At 42.0% G+C, this 16,657-nt stretch overlaps 1 protein-coding gene across 3 annotated transcripts in view; it reads right to left on the bottom strand.

The window, feature by feature from the left end:
* Window positions 1-3,344: 3,344 nt before the first annotated feature.
* Window positions 3,345-16,657, bottom strand: part of ZCWPW2 (zinc finger CW-type and PWWP domain containing 2) — an 84,821-nt gene continuing 71,508 nt past the window's right edge. For 2 of the 3 annotated variants that reach the window (XM_068234455.1, XM_068234454.1), the window contains 2 exons: window positions 5,327-5,427; window positions 3,345-3,941 (listed from right to left, as the gene is read on the bottom strand). In XM_068234455.1, the coding sequence (XP_068090556.1) occupies window positions 3,795-3,941; window positions 5,327-5,427 (248 nt within the window). In that variant the 3' untranslated portion in view covers window positions 3,345-3,794. The remainder of the gene's footprint in view (window positions 3,942-5,326; window positions 5,428-16,657) is intronic. The other variant, XM_068234456.1, reaches the window with a different exon arrangement.

Genomic DNA, 16,657 nt, shown 5'->3' with positions numbered 1-16,657 from the left:
TGGAAACGGGCCCTGATAACTACAGTGAGTGTACAGCTCATCTTAAAAACAAATATTCCTCTCCTGCCATGTTTGTAAAGCCTTCCTCTGCACTCATCATTCCTGTGCAGATCACAGTCAGCAGCTCAGCACACATTGAAGGCACATTTTATTACAATGACCAGACATCCCAGATACTTTACCTGGGTCCTCTCATGCCCCAGAATTAGGGTCCCCAGTCCCAGGCACAAATATGTCCCAGCCAATGTCCCATGTGGGCCGCCAAATGTCCCAGCCACCTGACTCTGTGGCCACATAATTGGCTTCCATGCTCTGCGCCTGCCTCCCAGGACCGAGAATATGTCCCAGCCAATGTCCCATGTGGGCCGCCAAATGTCCCAGCCACCTGACTCTGTGGCCACATAATTGGCTTCCATGCTCTGCGCCTGCCTCCCAGGACCGGATTTACCTCACTGGAGCCTATAGGCACAGATGTCCTGGTTCCCTAGACTTCGCCCTCCATGAACCTACAAACCGCCTGCAAAACTGCACTGCTAGTGTGCTGGCTGGCCAAGCTGTCACTTCTCCCTTAGTTCCCTTGCCCATCATCGCTACATGGGCATTAGGTAGCTTGATTGTTGCCATGCAATCCCTGACATGCACTGAGGAGGACCAAAAAGCCGAAACAGGCTGACTGCATGTTGAGTTGATGTGGCTCTGTAAAATTTAAAGCTATAGGCTTGTTATACACCAGCAGTTCTGGATGTAAGCCTGGCTTCAGGGGCATAAAGAGATATTTTGCATATTCAGCAGTAGAGCATTGTGGGTAACTACGGTTACACACTTAAATCGGAATTATTGCAAATACCTTCTGTTTTAAGAAGGCAAACTATACTAAGGGCCTGTACACAATGCTGCGCTTGCGCTGTGCTTTTAAATTCACATGCATTTTTTAATTGCAAGGTCTTTTGAAAAATCATGAAAACCGTGAAGACCTGTACACACTGGTGTGAGACAATTTTTCTATTTTCATGAAGGCTTTGTGATTGATTGCTTAGCAGTTGGAACCAGTCATTATTTCCCACAATGCAATAAGGCTCCAACACACTGTGGGATGGGTTTCCCCACAACAATATCAGCCATACAGGCCCCAATGATCTATTTGAGAAAAGGTAAAGATTTCTCATCGGTATCAGCTACAGATTGGGATAAAGTTCAATCCTTAGTTACAGTCCCTCTTTAAGTCAGAGAGAGATAATTCCTTATTAGGTCACTTCTTGCAAAAGGTAGATAAGGTTCAGTCCATTCAGAAGGTGAGGTGACAAAATTACTGTGAGCTTTGATGATCTCCAATCTACCTAGACATTTTTAAAAATGGTTTTCAGCACAGGAAAGGTAGTCATTTGTGTGGGGTCTACAGTCTTATTTGAAAACGCTTGTTCTGTTTTAAGGTGTATATTACATTATAAATATTTTCTGTTCTGGTAATGTTTTACATCCCTTGTGTGTTTACCAGAAGTGTCATTGTAAACACATAAACTAGTGTATGAAAACAATATAAATTAGGTGCAAAAGTCAAACAAAAAGCTGCTTCTAATAAACACTTGCAGTTGAAATGAACCAGACGTGAAAATAAACTACGTGATAAACTATTATATTTATCTTCCTACTTCTAACAATGACCTTTTCTTAGAAATCCCTAGGTTTTAATCCCTTGGTTTTATTTTATATTTAAACATTTACAAAGTAGATTGAATGTAGTGTTGTCTCTGCTCAGTGGCGCCTATTAAGTGTCCCTAAATATAAATGCATGAATTATTGACCTTCTTGTATTTCTCTCTCTTCTCTCAGAAGTTGTGTTCTGCCAGGAAAACTTGTATGGCTGTAATTTGCTTATCAGTGATATTTACTATATTCCTGACAAGGTACTGACAAGACAGAAGCTTTAACTTCCATGCTTAAAATTAACTCTTTCAGGCAGCAAATAAAACAAGTAAAGCAGCCTGGGTATTAATGTGTTTTGCACATACACATGCTTATCTGATCATGTCATGTCGCCTCAGGTGTATGACACATACGGTATAGCTTCTAATGATGCACTTCACTTTCAATAATGTAACTTGATCAAACTGTATTTATATGAATGTTAAAGGAGGACTATCAAGAAATATTTTAAAATACATGTGTATGCATATATGGATACAAATGAAATGTACATAAGGATGATTCTCATTGATCCACCTAGTTGACGAATGGGGAGCCCCAGTGGGACATTCAAAGACTTTTCTATTGGGGCTTTCAGCAAGAAAAGGATGTCGGCGGCAGCAGGAGAGATCACAGTGGGTCCCGTGGGCAGCGACGGATGGAGGGTAAGAGCTAAAAGCAGCTGGCTCTTGCAACTGGTGCATGCAAATCTCCTGGGGGACCGAGGCAGCAGTGCTGTGGTGCTGAAGGACAGCTCCACGGCACAAATGCTTTGCTCCTCATCACTCAGGCAAATGCCTAGTGTTTGCCAGAGTTATGCTCTTAACGCTAACGCTGAATTTGCCGGTAAATCCCGAGCAATGTGAGGCGATAAGAAGCTTGCACATATTGAGTTTCTTATCACTTCTTATCACTTTGAATTGCATATGGCCCAAGGTGTGAAAATATTATCTAGGAGAAAACTTAGAATAAAAAGTGAATTGAATAAGTGTCATGGGCCCATATGCAATTACCTTTTTCTCCTAAGTCAGTGCTGTCCAACTTCATGGATAGGGTGTGTGTCTAGCACCAGATTTGTCGGCTGGAGGGGGCAGAGCATCAATGTCCTGACGTTTGGGGCACAAAACACAAGGTGGGCCTGCCAGAGAAGGGGGCCTGACACCAAAAATGGTCTGGGCAAATGAGTGTGAGCCGGGGGACACATCTGCCCCGTGGGCCACTAGTTGGACAGCTCTGTCCTAAGTGGTATTTCCACACCTTGTAAAGATGCCTTTTTAACTACCAGCAAGTGAGAAAATACTCAAAATAAATTTGATTTAGTACTTTTTCCACTTACTTTTTGATTCTGTTTCACTTGGGAAGTGCTTAAATTAAACCAGAGACGGCAAAAGTAAAAGATTTTATAATTACTCAGGGCTTCCTCCAGCCCCATAAGCACTGCTGAGTGCCTCGCTGACCTCCTGAGTACCACCGCTCTTCTTCTAGCGATCCCGGTAATCTAGCAATCCCGGTAATCTGGCTCAGTCGCGCCAGTTGGATTCCTCTGCGCATGCGTGGACGGGCCGTGCATGCGCAAAAGAGCCCAAGTGGTGCAATTAGCTCATCTAAATAGAAAAGTTTTCAGTTTATATATTATGAAGCAAAGCACAGAAATGAAAGCATTATTTGATGAGGAACTGCTTTAATCAGAAAATTAACAAATTATAACTGCAACTATTTACTACATACTTGCAACAATAAGGAAACATAGAAACTCCAAACAAATTAATTCTATAATGTAACAAAACCTACATACCTGTTGGTGTTCAGTTTTAAACTTTGTAACCAATGCAACTATTTAATTACTTTGCAATTGATGAAGACTTCAACATTTTGTGTAAAACAAAACAGCTCCCAAAACTCCTGAATAACACACAGAGTAGAGAAGTCCCCATCTATGTACCCTGTTAGATCACATGACAACTTAAGTTAATAAAGAAACAAAAACAGGTGAAAGGGTTTCCAAAGGGAAACATGTTCTGAAAAATTCAAAAAGAACAAACTGACTTATCTTTACCATGAGCTTGTTTGGAAAAAGAAAGTCATCTCTCTATACCAAATGATACTGGACTCTAGAGTTCAGAAAATAAACAATCTATTTCTTCCAAATTCTTTGCTATTGCTTCAAATGATTCACCGCTCCAAAATTCTTCACCATCAATAATGGCACAGTCTGCATCATCTCTGAAATCTTCAGCTGCACTGCTCTGCAATGTACCCTGGAAAGACAAGTACAAATAATTACTTTGCAAGGTCGATGTCCAAATGTGTCACACTTTGAGGAAAATAATATTCCCACAATAATGCAAAGATTTTAGAGTAAAATGTAAAAAGTTTCTAATATGTTTTTTAGGGCCATTCATACTTGTAATTTTCTGCAAGGATAAATTTGTGTTGGCAATTTATTGTTGGCACATTTGTGTAAGTTTTTGTCATTTTTGTGTGTGTTTGTATTTTTAGCTTGCTAGTGAAAATAATTTATATAAAAAAATATCTAAATTCAAAATTGTGTTCTTTTTTGTGAAAAAAGCAGTTTTTATGCATCATCATTGACTTGCCTCGAAATATGATCCGCACATGGCACATGAAAAAATGCAGACCTGCCACCAAAAACTAAAACAGCAGAAAAATTGAAAATCACACATGAACGCATAAACCAACACTACTGTATAGGAAGTGCAGTGATTGTCATTTCTGAAAATGTCTTGTATGCAAATGTTTTTTACAGTGCATATAAAATCAGATTACATAATTTTGTTTAACCAAATTCCAGTGTAAAACAGTGGTGAGTGTAGGGTGGTTAGTGTTAGTAGTAGTTGGGGGGTGGGTAGTGTTAGGACTAGGTGGGTTTGGTTAGGGTTAGGCCTAGTAGTGGTTAAGGTTAGGAGTAGGTAGAGGAGGTTAAAGTTAAGTATAGGTAGGGGAGGGTTCAAGTGAGAATTGGGGTAAGGATGGTGCGAGCAGAATATCAGTAAAATGATTAATATTCTTCTATAGTGAATAGTAGAGTATTGGAAACATTACCAATATTCTATCAACACAGATGACAGAATATTAGTAAAATTGCCAGTTTTCTATTGCCGCCATTTTGCGTCCATTTTCCCTCGCACCTCTTTTGCATAGATGCCATGTTGGAGAGGGAACATGCTGGCAGATGAGCTGCAGTGTTTCGCTTAACTATGTGTGTGCTGTACACCAATGTGTTTTTTGTAGATAGATAAGACCGGCTGCATGTTTGCATCTGTATTTACATACAGGTATGTATTTATTTAAATATAAGCATGAGTATGCATGATTTCCGATTCCATCAAAATTTCCGCTGTCCAAAAAGTGACTCATTCTCTGATTGGTCCAATGCTTCTGAGTTCTATGATTGGGCTAAAATTTCTGAATTGCGATAATGCAGTATTTACTCAGAATTTTGATTCATGCATACCGATTTACGTCATGGTAAGCCCAGTTCCAATCAGAAACTCAGAAAATGGCATTTCACTGAAATTTTCCAACCATCCCTTTATGCATATTTGCTTATGTAACCATTATAATTAGTTAAATTGCAAATTACTAAAAAGTATATATAGGATTAGTTCATTAAAGTTGTGACCTGTGTTTCATAAGGTACATTTTCAGTGATACCGAAAGGCTGGCCAACTTCCTGCAGAATTTTTCCCAAATCCAGAAGAATGTTCTCAGCTTCACACATCTCTGGGAAATCAAAACACAAAACTGATATCACTGTCATGAACACAAAGTGGTGTCCGCAACACTTGAAGAAAAGTGTGCTAGGGCTCAAAAAAAGCGAGATATAATAATAGAGAGAAAGAAAGCCCATATAGCTAGCACCACTTAATTGAGGTATATAATCATTTATTCAAAAAATATATAAATAGTTGTATATATAACATCTATGACATATTGGAGTATCAAAAACATACATAAAAACAATTAAAACCGACCTTATGGTCGCATGTGGTAACAGCTGCAAACAATCATGTCCATATAAGTGATCAAAAAACGGATATAATACCACTATATGAGTCACAAAAAGTAGCAATATATGCTCAGATAAACACCCCAGTGTGCATCAAAATAGAGCACACTCAAGGTTGAACCCGGGTTCAGTAAAGTGCAAGGCATATAAGTGGAAACATACATCAATGAATAAATATATATGAGAAAGCATGCAATTATCAAAAAATAGTGCAAAGTAAATTATATAAAAATTACTGCTATATACACAATAACCTAGGAGCAGCCTATACCTGGAGTGCACAGTGAGAAAAGAAGAGCAAGAAATGAGGAGAATACTTAGCCCGGGAAGACCAGGGAGGCCAGGACAGTGCAGCTGAAGATGTAAGGAAGTCCCTTCAAGACAGTCCCGCAAGCTCCGCGGGCGTCACCCCGCTTTGGAAGGAGAGGAGAGGGATACCTATTGCCCCACGCCAGATCGGCGTTTAAATAGAGAAGATGGAGAGTGAGCAGGAACGCCCCAGAGATCACCGCGCGTCCACCGGATGTGACGTCACGGAGGGGGAAGTAGAGCGAGGTGAGTAATCAGGAGGAAGAAGCCACGCTGGAGCGCAAACCGGAAGGTGAGTAAATACAAACCAAGCCGATATGGAAGAGTGAGAACGAGCAGCCCAGAGATAAAGAAGCAGCCACCAGGGGGAGCCAGACCCATAAAATATCAATACACTATAACGCATAGACCTATATATGCATATGCAATCTATCTAACATAATATTATATCAATAAATGACTTAGAACTGGTGACATATGGATAAAGAGGGGGTTCAGATGTATATTACTGGGGTCCAAAAAGAACAAAGTCCAAAGTTCTCAATTATTCATGCAGTGACATATTTAAAGGGGCAGGCAGTCCAAAAACGGAGGGGAAAGGGGGAAACAAAGTTCTCTGTAATCCATATATGTCTCATATTCCTCATATTTAAAAGGCGAGCAGTCCAACAGGAGCGGATGATCCAAAGACAGAGCCATTATACAGGGTCCACAATCCAAGGGATATCCACAAAACAAACTTCAGTCCATTTCATGGCCATAAGGTCCCAATATACGTAAATGGATCATAGTACAAACAGAAATCCTGGGCAATGTCCATAGAGTCCATACATCAGATAAGCATATTACAGATATCAAAGTGATCTATATGAAAATATGTAAGAGAGAAGAAAATTCGTCATTAGTCATCAAACACATATACCTATAAACGCCCATAGGAATGCGCATACATCTGCCCATCTATGCAGAATGTCTAAGGACACCTCATATAGTGCATATGACCAAACCCTAAAGAAACCAGACTTCCAAATGGCTACCCTATATGCATTATTGATGGGACAGGATCAGAGGCCAAAGGTATACAAAGAAGGGAGGAAACCAGAAAAATGATAATAATAGTGGTAAAAATCAAGACAGGGGGTCATATACAGGGGCGTAGCAATAGGGGTTGCAGAGGTTGCGACCGCATCGGGGCCCTTGGGCCAGAGGGGCCCCAAAGGGCCCTTCTTCAACTACAGTATTAGCTCTCTATTGGGCCTGTGCTCATAATAATCACTTCTATAGATACTTTGAATAGTGATAATCATTAAAAAACTGTTCCCCATCCCCTTTTTGCACCTCTGACACTGTAGTTGCAATTGGCAGGTTTTGGTGCGCCGTATCAATTGTTATGTATAGAGTGCTTGGGGGGCCCCATTGTAAAACTTGCATCGGGGCCCACAGCTCCGTAGCTACGCCACTGGTCATATATATAAACTTGACTCTTAAGCCAAAAATCCCGTCCAATCAATCTCCTCATTCAGTCCTTGTGGGGCCATGCTATTAAGTTGGTAAATCCATCTGGCCTCACGTTTAAGTAGAGTAGCCACCAAGTCACCACCCCTTAGACCTAATCTGATTTGGTCAATGCCACAGACTCGTAAGCCCGCTGTACTCCCACCATGTTCTAGAAGGAAATGTGATGCCACTGATGTCAATGTTTGATTGTTCTCTAGGTCACGTTTAGCCAATCTGATTTTAGACAAATGCTGCTGGATCCGCGTTTTCAACATATTTTTGGTTTGCCCAACATATATCTTCCCACAAGGGCAAGTCAAAGTGTATATCACACCCCTCGTTTTGCAGTTAATATAGCCATACAGGTGAAATTGTCTGGTCCCACTGGTGTCATGAATGACTTGTTCAGGATGCATGTAAACACATACCGGTACATTGCATCCGCCACATGGATAGCTACCTTTTAAAGGTCCTCTGCATTTCTTCTTCCCTTCAACAAAATGACTTGAGCACAATTTATCTTTTAAACTAGGACATCTCTTGGCTGTAATAGAGGCATTGGGAGTAATGAATCTAGCAATAGTTGTATCAGACAACAAAACAGACCAGGATTTTTTAAGGATCCTGTAAAGGTCTCTCCATTGGTTATTGAAGGTGGTACTCAATCTTACCAGCTGATCCGAGGATTTGGATGTCTGATGGAGTAGTGATGCTCTGTCCACCACTTTCGCTCTCTGATATGCCTGGGAGACCACTCTCTTAGGATAACCTCTGTCCTTGAAACGCTCGGTCAGTCCACGTGCCTGTGTAGAAAAGTCATTAGTATTTGAGCAAACACGGCGTATACGCAAAAATTGGCCAGTTGGTATATTGTCACGAAGGGATTTAGTATGCGCACTTTGGTAATGTAATAGAGAATTCACTGATGTTGGTTTGCGGAAAAGGTCCGTGCTGAGTTGACCCTCCGCACTAATCCTGATCTTGATGTCCAGGAAGTCGATTTCTGTAGATGACATATGACTGGTTAAGTGAATATTCATCATATTTTTATTTAAAGCGGTTAGAAATCTAATACAATCCTCCTGGGAACCACCCCACAACATTAATATGTCGTCAATAAATCTGTGCCATCCCAAAATGTGGGGCTGGAACTCTTCCAGAGAGGGCCCAAATACTACTTCTCGTTCCCAGAAGCCTAGGAACAGGTTAGCTATGGACGGAGCACATTTCGCGCCCATAGCTACACCGCATGTCTGTTTGAAAAACTGTCCATTGAAAAGAAAATAATTGTGACTCAAAACAAAATCTGCTAAGCTCACAAGCAAGCGTTTCAAATCACCTTGTTGATTGCTTTCCATATCAAGGAAGTATGCCATTGTTTTAAGAGCCCATTGATGTGAGATGTTGGTGTATAGGGACTCAACATCAAATGAGACCAAAAGAGTACCAGGGGCCACTGTTAAATCCTCTAAAGTCCTTAGAAGGTCAGAACTGTCCTTCAAATATGAATCCAGGCTAACCACATGTCTCTGTAAAAAGAAATCTATAAACTCGCAAGATGGAGCTGTCAGGCCCCCAATCCCAGCCACAATTGGCCTACCAGGTGGACAGGTAGCATTTTTATGAATTTTTGGTAATAAGTAAAAGGTGGGGATCACCGGATGTTTCACAGATAAAAATTCAAACTCCTTTTTGGTGATTGTACCTGCATACCTAGCCGAGGCTAGGAGGTCGTCAAGCAGAGCTTTGTAGTATTCTGTTGGATTGCCTGGCAACAGTACATAGTTGTTTGTGTTTTTCAAAAGATGGTAAGCCTCCTGTAGATACATCTCCTTTGGCCAAAGAACAACGTTACCCCCCTTGTCCGCCTCCTTAATGAGAAAGGAATCATTGTTAGACAACATCTTAATCGCTCTATGTTCTTCCTTAGTTAAATTTTGACCCTGATTAGGGATAATGGGTAGACACTCAATTTCCTTCCAGATGGATTCGAAGAAGAATTTGACTGCTGGACATGAGCTAAAGGGTAAGGTGTACTTGGAGCGGGGCCTGAACAGGCGAGAACGATTACTCACCATGTCATCCTATTGATTCTCATGCAATAATCCCATTAGATCCTCAAAGACCTGACGGTCCAAGGACTCCATCTGTGGGGGAGGGGCCTCTGTGCCCCCCTCAAAATATTTTTTGAAAGCAAGTTTTCTGCAAAAAAGATAAATGTCTTTTAGTACTTCAAATTTATCAAGGCTCCTAGTAGGTGAAAAGGTGAGTCCTTTACCCAAAACACTCTGCTCAGTCCTAGTCAATTCATGGGTTGTAAGGTTTATAATTTTTAATCCACATGTTGCTGTTCCCTCAGCCGTTTTACTCGTGGGGTCTGTAGATCCCTGAGCAATCCTGCTCTTGTGTCTCCTACCACCCCTCCGGGTTCGTTTTCTAGATCTGTATCGCTGTCCGATAAAAAATCACTTGTGGATGCGGAGTCGTGTAGTGGAACGGCCCTGGGATTCCGTTCATTTCCAGACGGCAGGTTAGGCCTGGATTGAGGGGGCATAGCTCCATTAGGCTTATTAGGATTTTGTGGGTTTTGGGGTCTGGGGCGTCTCCTACGCTTCCTCCCGTTCCCCCTGTGTCTCCATCTATAGGCTGCCCCGCTGTCATAATCCTGACGGTCCCTCATGAGTTTTTTTCGCTTGCCATCAACAATAAATTTCTCAAATCCTTCCATATCTGCTTTTAATTGGTCCAAAAAAGGTTGGACAATGGTATCTTTATCAAAGGTTTTCATGGTGTTTTCAAGATCCCTGAGCTCCATCCTCTTCCTAATCAACAATTTCTCATCATGTTCAACAAGCATATTAATGATAATGGTGGAGCACTTGGCTAAACCTGCCTCCCAAATAGCTTTATAATCATTGGTGACCTCCCAAGCAGGAAAGATTTGGACTCTAAGTCCTCTAGGAAAAATGCCCTCATCTTTATATTGTTTAAGACTGTGAACATTCCACCACAACCTGAGCTATGCTTTGTTGGTATCTTTGTATGTCCTGCACATCCGTTTTGCTTCATCAGATATACCATTTCCCCCAGTGGGGCAAGGACCAGAGAATACAGTTTCAAACCTCCTGTTCCAACCAGACTCTAAACCCTCAATGAAACTCTCCATTATTGAGACTCCAATTGTAATGATCGCTGCTGCAGCAGCTATTACTGGAAGTATTAGTGCTGCAGCTCAGGCAGTTCTGATCTATTTCCATGCAAGTTGCATAGCTTTGTCTGTCTTTCCCTGCTGTCAGCTTGTGACTGATTATCATTCACCTGTGTGGGAATCTGCATGTCTGCTCCCATTGGATGACCTCAGTATAAAGATCTGCTTCCTGCAGGGTTTCCTTGGGTTTTCATAGCTTCAGCCTAAGCCTGTCTTGCTGTCGCTTTAGCCCCCGATCGTGTTTCTTGTTATAAAGATACTTTGCTTGTCTTTGCATCATATATTGGTTCATTGCCAATATATATGCATACCAGCACGTTTATTATTTTCCTTGTATTTGTGTTACGTGATACATCAGTGTCACTGATGTATACGTACACGAACTGTTTATATCCTGTGTGCAGTTAGTCAGCTTTCCAGCACGTTTTGGTAGGTTGCGCGTACCGTGACCACCCGTGCTGAGGTAGTTACCCTGCTCCTGGTTCTGTTTGTGGATTGCGTTCATCTCTGCGAAGAGATAACGAATCCTTCTGAATCCTGTTCCTGGTCCTGTTTGTGGATTGCGTTCATCTCTGCGAAGAGATAGCGAATCCTTCTGAGTCCTGTTCCCTGTATTACTTCAGTCTTAGTCAGAGTTCCTGCTTATGTCATATATCGGTTCATTGCCAATATATACATATGTTAGTCAGACGTTACGAATAGTTTCATTGATAGCTGTAATTGTAATACGCTAGGAAAACATACTTATTGTATATTTATCTGTGTTACGTTCATCTATCTCGATCCTGCTATTTCCTGTCTCTCCTGTCCTGTCTTTGTGAGGCACGCCATCGCCGCAACGCATTGGCTGCCTCATTCCAGTCTGTCTGGTTTTGGACGCTTGCTGTCGCTAAGTAATCGCTAGCTAGCAAGCGTTCATTCTGTCTACCTGTCCTGATCTCCTCAGTCCTGGTTTATGCGCTCAGCGCTACCTTGCGCTGAGACGTTATTACGAAAGTGTTTGTGGCTGTTCAGATCTGCACCGGCTCTGTGCACCACAATCTCCTATTGGAGTCAGTCCTCTCCTCCACTAAACTGGGGATATCCTGATCCCTTGTGCTGGTGTGTGTACCTCCTTCACGTCAGCTTATGTGTTGTATGCTGACTGTGGAGATTACACCCCCAAGCTTAACACCAATAATGTCAAAGGGGATGTTATTTTGTATGTTAATATATGTATATATATTAGCAAATCATGACCTCAATGATAGAAATAAAGTCAGTAAATAATAGTTCAAGGTGCCGGACCGAGAGGACGGTAAAGAAAACCCGCCCTTAGAGGCTGAACAAGAACACAAAGTGGTGTCCGCACTTGAAAAAAAAGTGTGCTAGGGCTCAAAAAAAGCGATATATAATAATAGAGAGAAAGAAAGCCCATATAGCTAGCACCACTTAATTGAGGTATATAATCATTTATTCAAAAAATATATAAATAATTGTATATATAACATCTATGACATATTGGAGTATCAAAAACATACATAAAAACAATTAAAACCGACCATATGGTCGCATGTGGTAACAGCTGCAAACAATCATGTCCATATAAGTGATCAAAAAACGGATATAATACCACTATATGAGTCACAAAAAGTAGCAATATATGCTCAGATAAACACCCCAGTGTGCATCAAAATAGAGCACACTCAAGGTTGAACCCGGGTTCAGTAAAGTGCAAGGCATATAAGTGGAAACATACATCAATGAATAAATATATATGAAAAAGCATGCAATTATCAAAAAATAGTGCAAAGTAAATTATATAAAAATGACTGCTATATACACAATAACCTAGGAGCAGCCTATACCTGGAGTGCACAGTGAGAAAAGAAGTGCAAGAAATGAGGAGAATACTTAGCCCAGGAAGACCAGGGAGGCCAGGACAGTGCAGCTGAAGATGTAAGGAAGTCCCTTCAAGACAGTCCCGCAAGCTCCGCGGGCGTCACCCCGCTTTGGAAGGAGAGGAGAGGGATACCTATTGCCCCACGCCAGATCGGCGTTTAAATAGAGAAGATGGAGAGTGAGCAGGAACGCCCCAGAGATCACCGCGCGTCCACCGGATGTGACGTCACGGAGGGGGAAGTAGAGCGAGGTGAGTAATCAGGAGGAAGAAGCCACGCTGGAGCGCAAACCGGAAGGTGAGTAAATACAAACCAAGCCGATATGGAAGAGTGAGAACGAGCAGCCCAGAGATAAAGAAGCAGCCACCAGGGGGAGCCAGACCCATAAAATATCAATACACTATAACGCATAGACCTATATATGCATATGCAATCTATCTAACATAATATTATATCAATAAATGACTTAGAACTGGTGACATATGGATAAAGAGGGGGTTCAGATGTATATTACTGGGGTCCAAAAAGAACAAAGTCCAAAGTTCTCAATTATTGATATCACTGTCATACAAACAGTATACAATAAAAACAAAAGAGGGAAAGATTTCAGATCATGTAGAAATGCTTAGTGACTGACAGCTTAAAGTAAAAGTGCCAAAGTAACCAATAATATTTGAATCACCATAGTTTGCCTTTAAAGAGAATCTGAAGCCTCCAAAAATACCTGTTTTTACTGGTCAGTTCTCTTCAGCATTAATGCCATAGCTGAAATGCTGCATCCCCGCGGCTGAACGCTCAATTAAACACCCGAAATCCCGGGGCAAAAGTCCACGACTTTCTAGGTCGTGGATTTTGCTGCCCAGGGGAGGCAGAGCTTTGAGCTGTAGCTCTGCCTCCATTTGCATCAATCTCCACCTCTCCCCACCTCTCCCTTCCCCTCTCAGTGAAAGAATACTGAGAGGGACAGGAGGAGGCGGCAATCCGCACAGATTGCTGTGAGTAGAGGCAGAGCTACTGCGCAAAGCTCTGCCTCTTCCAGGAATGAGCCCCTAAATTTGCCCAGGGGATTTCTGGGGTATTAATTGAGCTTTCAGCAGCGGGAATATGGCGTTTCAGCTATGGCATTAATGCTGAAGAAAACTGACAAGTAAAAACAGGTATTTTTGGAGGCTTCAGATTCTCTTTAAAGAGACTCCGTAACAAAAATTGTATCCTGTTTTTTATCATCCTACAAGTTCCAAAAGCTATTCTAATGTGTTCTGGCTTACTGCAGCACGTTCTACTATCACAGTCTCTGTAATAAATCAATGTATCTTTCCCCTGTCAGACTTGTCGGCCTGTGTCTGGAAGGTTGCCAAGTTCTTCAGTGTTGTGGTTCTGCTATGAACTCCCCCTTCCAGGCCCCTCTATGCACACTGCCTGTGTATTATTTAGATTAGAGCAGCTTCTCTCTTATCTTTTACAAGCTGGGTAAATCGTCCTTTGAGCTGGCTGGGCTTTCACATACTGAAGAATTACAGACAAGGGCAAAGCTGTTTGCAGGAGAAAAACGAGCAGCCTGAAACTTCAGTGCATGAGAGCTGAAGGGGGAAAGAAACACACAAATAATCTCTTGAGATTCAAAAGGAAGGGTGTATACAGCCTGCTTGTGTATGAATGTATTTTCTATGTGTGGACATACTGTACATCAACCTACTTCCTGTTTTGGTGGCCATTTTGTTTGTTTATAAACAAACTTTTAAAAACTGTTTTTAACCACTTTTAATGCGGCGGGGAGCGGCGAAATTGTGACAGAGGGTAATAGGAGATGTCCCCTTACGCACTGGTATGTTTACTTTTGTGCGATTTTAATAATACAGATTCTCTTTAAATGGTTTTTCTGATGTCTTCTTCACTTCAAGTAGATCCTACGCATAGATACAGTACAAAGTCCTTTCCGTATGCTCCAATTCAGTAAAATTGTGTTCCATAACTTTCTCACCACTCCAGCACAGATCTGTGTTCCTGCAGCACATACCTTATTGCTCCAATCCATCTACTCTCCTTGCCTTTATCTCTGCTCTACAACCAGTCTGCAAGCTACTAAGATTTCCTCTCAGTTGTTATCATCTAAATTTGGAGCATCTCTTTTGATTGTGCATCCTTACCACATTTACTGTATGTAATAAAAGTAACTACCTAAATCTAAAGACATAACAACAAAAGTTGTTTAGGCAATACCTTTAATGACTAACTGTAAAAGATGTCCTTGCAGGCTTTTATAATGTTAAGTTTCTTCTTCAGGAAGGATACAGAACTGGATTAGAACCATATAAAGCTATTCTAATGGCCCATACTCACGGGCAACTTTTTGTGCCTGTCGCCAGCACACGTGAGCAGGTGGGCGACAGGCCGGCGACAGCTCCTCGCCAGGTCCCTCCGCATACACACGCGGAAGAGGGACCAGCGGCGCGACGGAAGCTGTTGCCGACGTTCCTCCTCCCCCCGCCGGAAGCTCCGTATACCTCAATGGAGGTTGCTGCCGCTAGTCCGCGTACTCACGCGGACTAGCGACAGTTGCGGCGGCGACTGTCGCCAGGCGATTGACCGCGCCAATCGCCTGGCGACATCAGCGACGGGCGACAGTTCAGGGTGCGCGCCTGTGCAACGCCGCATACTCACGGGCGACCTGTCGCCGCAACACGCGCGCCCCGCATGTTGCGGCGACAATTGTAGCCCGTGAGTATGGGCCATAACATGCTCAAACTTATATATGATTGTATACAGCAACTTGACACTTGATATAACTCAGTTCAATGAAGTCCCACTTCAAGGACCATTTCCAGCCTTTTTGTCACCTCCAACAAAAAAAAACCCTGTGTCACAATATCGCATGCACCTGATCGACCATATTGGCAAGAGATTCGCTTGATCGACTGATACATTCAACCGATTGTGGCCCGAAATCAATTGAATCATCAATCAGGTATTCTTATTGCGGCACTGATTTCCATCTGATTTAAAAAATAGTTATTGAATCGGATGGTCGATCAGCCGCAAAATTGCCAGATGTATACTAGAGATGGCCCAGCCTTGGAGAACTCGTGGAGAAGCACATGATCAGTTTGATCAGCTGATAGATTTGTGAGCCTCTGATTTGCTGTGATGACTTCCTGGTTTAACACATGATCATGACCAGCAAATGAGAGCCTTACAAATCTATCAGCTGATCAAACTGATCATGTGCTTCTCCATGAGTTCTCCAAGGCTGGGCCATCTCTAATGACCACCTTTAGATATCATATTCAGACACTGAGCATACAATCCTGAACTCATCTCATAATAAAACAAGTTGAAGAAATGGAGAGGAGAACATCACAATAAAATAACACTCCAGTGTATGATCTGGCATTGTATTACTACCTGTATTATGTTGTGTATCTTATTGCTTATTACCTGTACGGTTGTATCTATTGTCTATCACCTGTATCGGTCACCCCTGTTATCATTGTCTGTAATCCTATGTATTGTACAGCGCTGTGTAATATGTTGGCGCTATATAAATCTAATAAATAATAATTAAATAAAGTAATCTGCTAAATTGGGGAGATCTCACCCATTTTGGTAGTTGATCCAGTGCAGACTCATTGCAAGGATTATTTATCCGGATGGAATCATAGACTAGAGGGCTCAATGTGGACTCAGCACAGTGGCGACAAGATAGTGGAATCAAAGCATTATTGGCAAAGCTGCAGAGCCATACATTTAAATGACAGCAGCTGCAGGAGCAGAGCCTCACAACTAAAGGCCGTTGCCTGTAGTTTTCTGTTTTGTCTGTAGCTGAGCATTCCAATGGATTTCCCAATCGCTAACTGATCAAACAGAAACTCCAAATCAATAAACAAATAGTTCAGTGGCCCTTTTGTCTAAGTTTGTGTTCTTAGTAAGTTAGGCCAGATCTCCTGCTCCTGTCACATTACGCCAACCAATTGCATTCATGTATATGCCTAAAGCCTCGTACACACGCATGATCAAGGCTGAGGCGGCTGATAATGACCACCTCAGCCGATG

The sequence above is a fragment of the Hyperolius riggenbachi genome, chromosome 5 (assembly GCF_040937935.1).
Source record: "Hyperolius riggenbachi isolate aHypRig1 chromosome 5, aHypRig1.pri, whole genome shotgun sequence".
Taxonomy (NCBI): domain Eukaryota; kingdom Metazoa; phylum Chordata; class Amphibia; order Anura; family Hyperoliidae; genus Hyperolius; species Hyperolius riggenbachi.
The sequence above is the reverse complement of the archived record's forward strand: the minus strand, read 5'-3'. Positions and strand labels throughout refer to the sequence as shown.